Source organism: Panthera leo, chromosome B3 (assembly GCF_018350215.1).
Source record: "Panthera leo isolate Ple1 chromosome B3, P.leo_Ple1_pat1.1, whole genome shotgun sequence".
Lineage (NCBI taxonomy): Eukaryota > Metazoa > Chordata > Mammalia > Carnivora > Felidae > Panthera > Panthera leo.
This window is the reverse complement of record NC_056684.1, coordinates 4,870,953-4,882,777: the sequence shown is the minus strand read 5'-3', so window position 1 is coordinate 4,882,777 and position 11,825 is coordinate 4,870,953. Positions and strand designations below refer to the sequence as shown.

Below are 11,825 nucleotides of genomic sequence, written 5' to 3'. Positions count from 1 at the left end.
CCACGGGACAACCAGGTTTGTTCAACAAGGAAGTTACAAGAACAGAGAGAGGGAGGAAGAACGGGGAGAACTTCGGATCAAGGCTTGTAAGGAAAATACCACCTCAATCGCTATGGAGACCTTATTTGGATTTTGATTCAAACAAACAACAGCAGCAGCAACAACAAAACAATAAAAAACACAAACAACATAAGATAGTTAGGGACATGTGAACGTTGACTGAAATATTTGATGATACTGTGAATCACTGTTAATTTTTTTTTCCAGTATTGTGGCTGTGTTCGCCTCAGAAGACTACCTTTGGCTCACCGCTTTTCCCTTAGAGTGTGAACCCCCCCGCCCCAAGCCACGTGTGCCTGTCCTTGCCTTTCCACTCTCACTCCATGACGATCAAGGACCTCCAGCCCAGGGTCCTGTAAAGCTCCCTGGAACTTAGGCTACATCCTTCCATCGTTTCCAAATTCAAAACGGTTTGATGCAGATAACATGGGGCGGCCAGTCCTACACGAAATGTTTCAGAGACACTCTAACAAATGTCAGAGCTGGTCTGTTCTATGTTGTTAAAGAAGAGACTCTCAGCCAATCCTGGCTCTGTGTCGCCTAGGTGACCCACGAGGAGTTGCTTAGCATTTTTGGGCCTTAGGTTTTCAACAGGTAGAGAAAGAAGTCTGTTATTATGAGAGAAAATGGGACGCCTGGGAAATATTAGCCAGAGTTCCTTGGAGGGAAGACATTTGCAACACTGAACTTTAGAGATATCATTACTTTATAATTTAACAACAAAGTGCTTGTGTGTGTGTGCATGTGTGCGCATTAGAGCCTCACAACAATCTTGTGAGGTAGGTAAGGTGGAGGCTGAGAGAAGGTAAAGTCCGGCCAAATTAAATGTCAGGGCCGGGTCTCAAACACCTCACCTTCTCAAGGAAGTCAGTGTTCTTTCCAACACACTGCCTTCCCTCAATTTATTTCAGTTAAATACAGAAATGTACTGGTGCCTCAAATGAATGACTCTTAAAAAAAAATTAGGGAGTCACAGTAACTTAAAACTCACGGGCCAATGACCCAGGCGATTCAAAGACAGGAGTTGTCTCCTTCAGCTAAATGCCAGGAAGGATCCCTGTAATATTTAACAGCAATGTTGCTTCCATAGTTTTATAGTCCCCTTCCAGGTCCCTTGGGCTTGTTCATCGCGGGATATTTGTGCCTCAGATGACAGCAAACCTCCAGTGGGAGTACCTCATACACGGCTGTACAAAGAGCTTCTGAAATTCTTTCAGCCTCTAAATCACAGGACCACAAACATCCTCTTCGAGAATTCTGCCTCGTCATGGCAATGAGACATCTGGTGACTAATGTCTGCACAGCCCTGGATTGGGAGAGTGTTTTCTGTTTTCTGTGTTCACACCCCAAATCTTCTAGTGGCAATCTCATTTCTGGCAAGTTCTGGGCTTGCGGGGCTGCACTAACGGATTCCTTATCAAGTTATAAGACTAGTTAAACGCAACCAACTTCGTACTGAGCGCCTTTTAAGGGCCAGCCATTATACGGTATTAAGGGCTTATGATAAGATCTCAAATATTATTCACTAACAGTGATAATGTGGCCACATTTATCTCACTTCTCTTTTACCTACCAAGCATCAACCGTCAAACTCACCCCTAAGGTCGGTCAAAAACACTGAAGGAATGCCTTTTGTGTTCAGGATATTATTTGGTGCCTATGAGTTTATCTCCGCCATTAAAGTGGGGAAGAAGACGGAGGACAGACCGGGGTCCAACCTGAGCCTCTGATGCCCAGGTTCAGGCTTTCTCTACATGGAGCACTTGGAGACAAGAGAAATGAAAATCTGGAAGGGGCAGCGGACCATTCCCTAGATCAAATGGGTGTTTTGATGGCATAAGAGATGTGCTTTTTGGCGGAAGCTCTTGTCACACCTACTGCAGTGGAAAGGTTTTTCCCCCGTGTGGGTTCTCTGGTGTGTGAGGAAATGGGAACGCTGACTGAAGGTTTTGCCGCACTCGGGACAGCGATAGGGCCTGTCTCCTGCGTGGATTCGTTGATGGGTAATGAAGTGGGAGCTCTGGTTGAAGCTCTTCCCACACTCGCCACATTTATAGGGTCTTTCCCCCGTGTGGATCCTTTGGTGCTTTATGAGGGCAGAGCCGTCGGCGAATCCCTTCCCGCAGTTGTCACACTGGAACGGCCTCTCACCTGTGTGTGTCCTCTGGTGCGTGACCAGGTGTGAGCTCTGACTGAAGCTTTTGCGGCAGTGGGGACAGCTGAAAGGCCTTTCCCCCGAGTGGGTGCTCATGTGCGCTACAAAGTGAGAACTATCTCGGAAGTCCTTCCCGCACTCTGCGCATTTGAAGGGCCGCTCTCCCGTGTGAGTTCGCTGGTGCTTCACCAGGTCTGAGCTCTGGCTAAAACTCTCCCCACAGTCGCTGCACCTGTAAGGCTTCACGCCCGTGTGGGTCCTCTGATGGGTGATGAAGTTTGAGCTTCGGCTAAAGCTTTTATGGCATTTGAGACACGTGTAGGGCTTCTCTCCCGTGTGGGTTCTTTGGTGCATGACGAGGTGGGGCTTCCGCCCAAAGGTCTTCCCACACTCGGGGCACTCGTAGGGTCTCTCGCCTGTGTGGGTTCTCTGATGTTTGACGAGCGTAGAGCTGTCGCTGAATTTTTTCTCACAGCCGCTGCATTGGTAGGGTTTCTCTCCCGTGTGCGTTCTGCGATGGGTGACAAGGTCTGAACTCTGCTTGAAGCCTTTCCCACATTCGATGCACTTATAAGGCCTCTCGCCAGTGTGGGTTCGTAGGTGTCTGATGAGATAGGAGCTCTGGTTAAAGCTTTTCCCGCACTCTGCACACATGGGCTTCTTTCCTGCGTATCCATCCAGGAGCTCGTTTAAATCCTTCTCTTGTGGAAAGGGCTCCGGCTGGCCCTCTCCTGGGAGGGCCCCGTGTTCCCCTTCTAACTCAAGGTCCCTCTCCCAGTTTCCTCCCCAGCTAGGAGGAGGAGAAACATCCTTATTGGCCCTTTCTGAGGATGTTCCACACCGTTCTGCTGCTTCTGAAATGTCCCGACTGAGTTTGGTCACCTGATTCTCAAAGTCTGAAAAATTAACACAAGTTAACCAATTATCCGGAAAAACATCAGAAGGCAGTAAGGAAGACTGAGATTAGTGGTTTTGCAACAGACTACACTTAATTTGACTACTCTGATTTTAAACCTTGTGAAAAGTTTTATTTACTTGTTTAAAGATTTGATTTTATTTTTATACTACAGGCTGGTGTATCCCATCTATTTTATCATATCTATATTATACAGCCGCTTTTGCTGTTGCAAAGATTTTATTTTTAAGTAGTCTCTATACCCGATGTGGGGCTTGAACCCACAACCCCAAGATCAAGACTCATGGGCTGTACTGACTGAACCAGCCAGATGAACTCGGTGAAGTTTATCAAGCTTACAAAACCTAAATTCCTAAACCCTTTTTAAGACGAATCCTTTTTTTACAATGTTTATTTTTGAGGGAGAGAGAGAGACAGAGTGAGTGGAAGAAGTACAGAGAGAGAGACACACACAGAATTCCAAGTAGGCTCCAGGCTCTGAGCTGTCAGCACAGAGCCTGACGTGGGACTCACACTCACAGACCACGAGATCGTGACCTGAGCCAAAGTCAGACACTTAACCGACTGAGCCACCCAGGTGCCCCTTAAGATGACTCTTGAAGTAACCTTGATATCCTTCAGGAGTATATGCCACATATTGTCCAGATCCGGCAACTCTTTTCAAAGATGTTATAGTATAGACAGTGAAATGCTTATTTTAAAATGAAGGCTTCAGGGGCGTCTGCGTGGCTCAGTCAGTAGAGCCTGGGACTCTTGATCTTGGGGTTGTGAATTCAAATTCCACGTTGAGCAAAGAGTTTACTTAAAAAAAATAAAATGAAGGGACTTTAGCTCAGGTCACGATCTTGTGCTTCGTGAGTTCAAGCCCAACGTCCGGCTCGCTGCTGTCAGCGCCTAGCCTGCTTCGGATCCTCTGTCCCCCTCTTTCTGCCCCTCCACCACTCACGCTCTCTCAAAAATAAACTTTTTTTAATTAAAAAAAAAAGGGGGGGGGCGCCTGGGTGGCTCAGTCGGTGAAGCGTCCGACTTCGGCTCAGGTCATGATCTCACGGTTCATGAGTTCGAGCCCCACGTCAGGCTCTGTGCTGACAGCTCGGAGCCTGGAGCCTGCTTCGTCCGGCTTCGGCTCAGGTCATGATCTCACGGTTCATGAGTTCGAGCCCCACGTCAGGCTCTGTGCTGACAGCTCGGAGCCTGGAGCCTGCTTCGGACTCTGTCTCCTTGTCTCTCTGCCCCTCCCCCACTTGTGCTCTGTCTCTCTGTGTCTCTCAAAAATAAATAAATGTAAAACAATTTTTTTTAAATAAATTTTTTTTAAATAAATGAACCAAATGAAGACTTTATTTGGTCCGTTACTGACTGCCCAAGAAGTCCAACTTAAACCTGTAAAAGTGAGAACAGAAGTCTACGGCAGCATTCCAAATTCTTCATCTAAGCAAGGGTTAGATTTCTTCCCACCTCGTAATAGTCACATCTCACCTGTGTGACTTTCCCGTAGGATCTTTCTTGCCTCGAAATTTTGGAGCGGTAGCGTCCACGGTTCTTCTTTCTGCTCCAGCTGGGAAATCACACTTGGTCTGGAAATCCTATACAGGAAGGTGAACATAGCATATTAATCGGAACCAGCCATACAAAGCCTGACCAAAAGGCAAGCCCTCCTTCTTCCCTAAGCAGAGGACAACACCCAGGGAGATACTAATGTATGTTTGGTCTCAGTGAAACAATGAGATGGAATAATAAAACAGATTATCTCCCCAAGGGGCTGAGAAAAAAGCCCCTTTCCTCTCATCTCACACACACACACACACACACACACACACACACACACACACCAGACTTGGGTGACAGAAACTCTAGAGTGAGCACAATAATTCACTTCTGAAGGCACAAGGCTAAATTCAGATATAGAGAGAATTTTCTCAGAAACCATGCCGCCAAGACCTCACCCTTAGAAAGAATCAAGGAAGTTAACTCTAATGTCGGGCTTTAAACTTTTCCCAGAAAGGCAGCAGTAGATACAACCATGAGAAAAAGACAAACACTTGTAAGAAAAAAAAAAAAAAGGGCAAAGGTCATAAATAGGCAATTCACACACACACACAAATACACACAATCTATAAATATATGAAAAATCTTTAACCTTACCATTAACCGGAAAAATTCAAATTAAAACAATGATACAGTTAGGCAATACAATGTAGAGGAAAAGAGTGCAAATTTCAGTTATATTACCTACGAGTCAATCTTAAACCTTCCTCTTACTTGCTGTGTGACCTCAGGAAAGTTACTTAAACTCTCTGTCTCAGGGTCATCATCTATAAAATAGGGATAATGATTAAGACCTACCTTCTAGTATTGTTGTAAGGATTAAGTGGGAACTCTTCAATGTTAGCTATCACTATTATTTAACCCAGACTCTTAAATTATCCTACCATGATAGCTAGGATGTATAGAAATGGGCGCTTTCATATAATGCTTGTAGGAATAAAGAATTCAATCTTTTTGGAAGGCATTTGGCAAAAATATCAAATACTATAGAAAGATATCTATTCTTTGGCCCAGCAATTCTAGTTCTGGGAATTCTAAGGAAATGAAAAAAAAAAGTTAAAAAATAAAGTTGTGCAAAAGATCTATTACCTAATTATTAACTAATTATACTTTAAGAAACCATATTCCCCGCCCCCCCCCCCCCCCCAAAAAAAAGAGAGCTAAAAGATGTTCATCACAATACTGGTAAAGATCTGGAAAGGACCTAAATGTCCTATGACAAAGGAATAATTATATTTGATTAAGCCATATGAAATTGCCAGTGTAGGGGCGCCTGGGTGACTCAGTCGGTTAAGCATCCAACTCTTAATCTCGGCTCAGGTCACGATCTCACAGTGAATTCGTGCCCTGAGTCGGGCTCTGTGCTGACAGCGTGCAGCCTGCTTGAAATTCTGTCTCTCCCTCTCTTTGCCCCTCCCCTGAGTGTGCTCTCTCTCTGTCTCAAAATAAATAAATAAACTTCAAAAAAAAATTTTTTTTAATTGCCATTGTATAAGTTAAAAAGCGGCTTAAAAATGGTCAAATATATGGTTCAATCTAATGTAAATTATTGTCTTCCATACAATAAAATACTAAGTGATTATTTTGAAGCAATGTATAGAAAAACAGTTATTGTTGTCGGAATGTATTACAATACAATGTGTAAAAAAGTAAGATGCACAACGGAATTTACAGTATGATCCCAATGTTTTCTCTTTTGTTTTTGTTAATTATATCTGTGCTTAGGACAATGGCTGGAATGACAGTAACTCTTCAGAAGTGGGATGGAGTGGGACTTTTGGTTTCATTTTGTTTGTCTTTTTCTTCAATGAGTATATATTAGTATACTTTTATTTTTTTTTTAATGTTTTTTAACATTTATTTATTTTTGAGAGACAGAGAAAGACAGAGCTCAAGCAGGGAAAGGGCAGAGAGAGAGAGAGGGAAGACACAGAATCTGAAGCAGGCTCCAGGCTCTGAGCTGTCAGCACAGAGCCTGATGTGGGGCTCAAGCCCACAAACCGTGAGATCATGACCTGAGCCGAAGTCGGACGCCCGACCGACTGAGCCACTCAGGTGCCCCTATGGTGAGATACTAATTAAACAATAAATATCAAAGATATCTACAAACCATAAAGTGCCATAAAAATGTAAGTCATTAAAAAAAAGGAAGTTATTTTTTTTTCTGCTAGGGAGGCAACAATTATTAAAGATCTCACAGAGATCTTTAGCTCTAAGAGATCAACGTCCCTAGAGACCACTCAGACCTGGGCCCTCTCACATGATCTAAGTCTTTAAAAAAAATTTTTTTTGATGTTTATTTATTTTTGAGATAACGCGAGAGACAGAATGCGGGCAAGTGGAGGGGCAGACAGAGGGAGACACAGAATCCAAAGCAGACTCCAGGCTCCGAGCTGTCAGCTGTCAGCCCAGAGCCCGACGTGGGGCTCAAACTCACAAACCGCGAGAACGTGACCTGAGCCGAAGTCAGACGCTCGTCCGACTGAGCCACTCAGGTGCCCCTCACGTGATCTAAGTCTTAAACCTAAAGGAGAGTAGCATCCTTACCCTGGGAGAGCCCATTCTTGTAACTGTGCTGGGTGGTATCCCTGAAGAGCATTCTCTAAGCAGGGTCCGGGTAACCCATTCTTCCCTGAAGTCCCCAGCCACATCATTGAGAGTCATCAGTTCCTAAAGCAGGAGAACTCAGTATGCATCAAAAGCTCTCTGGATAGTCTAACCATTGTCTCAAAACCAAAAGACCACCCCGGTGCCACCAGTATACCCAAAGACCCCAGCCCCCCCCCCCCCCCCCCCCGGAATAGAATAGTTCTGAGATAAATTCTGTCAACCATAGAAGGGTTGCTTTTCTTACTGTTTTTACATGATCCTTCCCTTGGCCAACATTCACATCACTAAGTGAGGCCTGGAGCTCCCAAACACAGCTATAAGAAACATTAACCTTTTGAGGAACAAATTGTCCCATGATGGACAAGATAAACAAAGGATAGAGTATGCAGGTGTTGGGGGGAGGGACTTGATTTTGCGAAAAGCTCTCCAGCTACATCTTCCTCGGCAAGCTAGGAAATTGTGGATTTAATTATACTCGTATTAGCTATGAGAACAGCTGGCTTTTCCTGGCTTGCAGATTTGGTGTCAACCTCAAGGAACAGATCAGACAGAACATGAAAAGTTCTGGGTACCATTTTTACAGTAATGTGCTGTAAAAGGCAGTAAGAGTCACAAAGAAATAGAATTTTGTTTTGTTTTGGTGTGTGTGTGTGTGTGTGTGTGTGTGTGTGTGTGTGTGTTTGCAGGGGGGAGGGGTGGCTTAAAGAGTTTCCAATAGAAAAAAACACAAGTCAGCCAGCTGAATCTACTACAAAAACTTCTGCGTTTCAGTGGAGGATGGACCAGACTGGAACGAGGAAGCTTTCCTCTTTCTCGTCTTTTGTCACACCAATCGAAGCACCTGGCTACTACTAGAATATTCTTGCACTTTTCGTGGAAATACTCATGCATTTACACACATTGCTCTCGGTCCTTTATAAAGTACTGAGTTTTTAAAAGACCTAAACACCGTATGGAAACATTTCATCTCTCTGCTTTAAAACCCCAACAAACGAAAGGAATGTCATTAGGAGGTAAAAACTGGAAATAAGTTTTGAGCATACATTTTATTTCGGCATCCATGAGGAGACACAACTGCAGGGCCCACTTGCAGGAGACAGCGGGACTGTGGGGAGGAGAGTCACAGCCACGGTCACGGAAACATTGTTTCCCACCCGGTCTCCCATCCCCCCACCCCCACCCCCCGCAGGTGACCCCGCAGGCCCCCGGAGCGCCGAGGTGCTGTGACTAAGTGCCATCGTGAGCGGCACCGGTTTGTTCGCTGGGTTTATTAATAGGGACATGACGGCACGGGTGGGACCGGCACTCGTCCCCCACCCCCACCCCCCTCGCGGTGCTGCAGGCCCTAATCAGGGCGCCGCGGTCACAGGGTCACAAGGCACGCCGAAGCCCGGGGACCACGACCGAGGAGCGGGAAGACTGATCAAGAGGATGGGCTATCCCGACGATGGCACAGAAAGCCGCAGCCACCTCTCCTCACTCTTCGGCGAAACCCGCGGGCTCCGAAAAGCGAGCGCGGCGACCTGGCAGGGGCCACAGCGCCGGGGCGGGCGAGTCCCCTCCACGCCCCTCTGCAGCTCCCGGGCGACCGCCGCAGTCTCCTTCCCCGCATCACTCACCGGCCCGGCTCCGGGATGGAGCAGAAAGTGAGAGTCCTCCACCGCCGAGCCGCTCCCGGCCCACAAAGCCGAGGCGGTCCCTTCTCGAACCCGACCGGGATTCGTGACAGGGCTGTGGGGACACAGGTGGGACTCTGCGCTCGACCGCTCGCAGCCGGAAGATACCGCCCCTGTTTCATTGCCATTGGCTGCTCAGTTTCGGCGACCAGAAGCCTTGTCCGCCCATAGGCTGGTGCAGCTTTCAATCTCCGCGCGGCCTTCTGGGAAATGTAGTCTCGAACAAGACCGCTTCGAAGGACTCGGAGTCCGGGGATGCCCAGGTCCCAGCGGTGCCAAGTGCAAAACCCAGTTCTCCCTACCGCGGGAACTGCTCCTCCCGAGGTGAGAGGGTGGGGTCCGGAGACTGCACACCCGGAGAGGGATCTGCAGATGCGAACCACCTGGCCTCACCCGACTGCCGCCGAGCAGCCTTGTACCAACGGCGGCGTCTCCCGCGCTCTGGCACCTCGCCCTTGCCAAGCGAGGGGCAGCTCATCGCCGGGGCCTTGTGGATCCTCCTGTGCCGGGTTCCCCATCCTGGGGGGCAGAGCCTGCCTGGTGTCTGCCACCAACAGATCCCTGGGCAACTGAGGCTGTGCATTAAGAAACCCCAAGCAGAAGCCTTTAGCGGAAAACAGACGTTTTGCCCCCTTCCATTAGCATCGCAATTTCCTCTCCATTGGTTACCACACCTGTTAATAGCCAGAGGAGGCTGACCTGGGTGTCTTATCGCCTAGGAAAGGTGTACTGGGTTCCAAACTGTGGAGCCTCCCGGGTCTTCCCCTACCTAAAAAATAATAGAAGCCTTTCTTTACAATGAAGAAAACGCACCTGTCTACCCGATTTGTTGATTCATTCAGTGCAGTTAAAAGCAAACAAACAAACAAAAAACCGAAACATTTTGGGGCACTTGGGTGGCTCAGTTGGTTAAGCGTCCAACTTTGGCTCAGGGCATGGTCTCATGGTTCTTTGAGCCCTGAGTGGGGGGCTCTGTGCTGACAGCTCAGAGCCTGGAGCCTGCTTTGGATTCGGTTTCCCTCTCTCTGCCCCTCACCCGCTCGTGCTCTGTCTCTCTCTCTCTCTCTCTCTCAAAAATAAATAAATAATAATAAAAGAATAATAATAATAAAGAAGAAATTAAAAATAATATTATTAAAAATAATAATAATAAGAAGAAGAACATTTTGTGGTGGACTGTAAAATTCTTAGAATGACCAGCTCAAGGGGTAATGTGAAAGACTCCTTCAGTGCTAGTTCAACCATTCCTTCAATGTGTACGGTGTATCTTCCAACAAATATTTACTGGGAACGTTCTACATTCCAGACTGTTCTGCGCATTGTGGTTACCCATAGGAATCACACGTGACCATTGCCTTCCTGAAGCTCACAGGCCAACAGAGGCGAGAAACCATAGAAGATACACTGCAATACCAAATAATGTTTTCTTTCTTTTTTTTCCATATAGCTAGTGCATCTCAATTGTTTTGCTATATAACTGTAGTCAGCTGCAAAATGACCACAATAGCATTTTGGGGAATTCTGCCCACCGTAAACAAACATCTGGTTTTGCTCAGCAGATATGTTTTAGTTAGATGGAAATGGGATAAACTGAAATCTCATGGGAACCCAGAAACAGCAAGGAACACCCTGGAAACCTAGGGAGTGCCAGGCTCCCATAAACGGAACACAGTTCAGGACCTGGATAATCAGAGGCATCTCCAGACCCCTCAGGGGTCTTTCTGGCATTCCGCCATCAGGAAGATTCTATGGCTCTTCAACCGATCATCAGGGAGTGTGGAGGGCAGGTACACGAAGAGTCACTGAATCTGGCCAATGGCTCTCCCTTGCCTCTCCCTCTGGCCTCGTTCCTTCTGCCCCAGCCTCGCTCTCTTAGCATTTTATTCATCGTTATCAGATGTGTGGGGAGAAGAAGGGGAGGAGAAGCTCGGTCTCATGAGAAAATCAGCCTGTAGAGAAATGAGGCCATGTACCCCGGGGGGCTACTTGGAGCAGGCCCATGACCTATTAGGAGTTGGGTGCTTACAGGTGTGGCAGCATGGAAATGGAGGAGGGGAGGGAAGCTGAAAAGACTTCATGGAGGATGAAGAGAGATTTTTAGCAGGTGCTTTAACTCCAAGGGAGGGAGTATATCGTCTTTTGGTGCATAACAAATTACCCCTCAAACGCCGTGGGTTACCACAGCCATTTATTATGGTTTCTGTGGCTCGCGAATCCGAGCAGCTTAGCTGGCTGTCTCTAATCGAGGGTCTGTCATGAGGCTGCATCCAGGTGCTGACTGGGGCTGCGGATGATCCGAAGGCCTGACTGGGGCTGGAGGCTCTGCTTCCAAGCTCACACATACACAGGCTGTCTCCTCACACGTAGGCCTCTCCTCACAACACGGTGGCCAGTTTCCCCAGAATGAGCGATCTGAGAGAAGCAGAGGCTCACCTAATCTTGGAAGTGATATACCGTCCCTTCTGCCAAATGCCCTTGGTCATGCAGACCACCCCTGGTACGGTGTGGGACAAGGACATGAATACTAGGAAGCGTGGATCAGTGGGCCACCTTGGAGACCGGCTACCACAGGACTAAAGTGGACTTTAGGACATTTTCCTTGTGACGCTCTGTCAAACTCCTGTGGCACCTCTTTAAGGAAACTTGTAATAGAGATCTATACGTATGGGGAAGCGGGGAGGGACAGTCACAATGTACACGGCACGACCCAGAGGTACAAATTAAAAAAAAAATTTTTTTTTATTTTAGAGAGAGAGAGAGAGTATGAGCAGGGGAGAGAGTTAGAGGGAGAGAGAGACAGAGAGAGAGAGAGAGAGAGAGAGAGAGAGAGAATCTCAAGCAGGCCCCACACTCAGTATGG

General features: G+C 47.1%; 1 protein-coding gene across 3 annotated transcripts; it reads right to left on the bottom strand.

The window, feature by feature from the left end:
• Positions 1-748: 748 nt before the first annotated feature.
• Positions 749-9,047, bottom strand: ZNF774 (zinc finger protein 774). 3 transcript variants are annotated; one of them, XM_042940927.1, is made up of 6 exons: positions 8,909-9,047; positions 8,333-8,394; positions 7,534-7,603; positions 7,227-7,349; positions 4,611-4,717; positions 749-3,111 (listed from the first exon to the last, which is right to left on the bottom strand). In XM_042940927.1, the coding sequence occupies exons 4-6, from the start codon at positions 7,331-7,333 to the stop codon at positions 1,871-1,873; spliced, it is 1,455 nt and encodes a 484-aa protein (XP_042796861.1). In that variant the 5' UTR covers positions 7,334-7,349; positions 7,534-7,603; positions 8,333-8,394; positions 8,909-9,047; the 3' UTR covers positions 749-1,870. The 3 variants fall into 3 exon arrangements, with proteins under 3 accessions (XP_042796861.1, XP_042796860.1, XP_042796859.1); XM_042940926.1 differs by lacking the exon at positions 7,534-7,603; XM_042940925.1 differs by lacking the exons at positions 7,534-7,603; positions 8,333-8,394.
• Positions 9,048-11,825: the final 2,778 nt, after the last annotated feature.

What these genes read in the sequence shown, in the direction of transcription:
- ZNF774 (XM_042940927.1), bottom strand. Translation starts at nt 7,333, where the DNA reads ATGATGTGGCTGGGGACTTCAGGGAAGAATGGGTTACCCGGACCCTGC. An exon ending in CAAGAATGGGCTCTCCCAGG is followed by an intron (nt 4,718 to 7,226) that starts GTAAGGATGCTA and finishes CTTCCTGTATAG; the next exon opens with GATTTCCAGACCAAGTGTGA. An exon ending in CCTACGGGAAAGTCACACAG is followed by an intron (nt 3,112 to 4,610) that starts GTGAGATGTGAC and finishes TTAATTTTTCAG; the next exon opens with ACTTTGAGAATCAGGTGACC.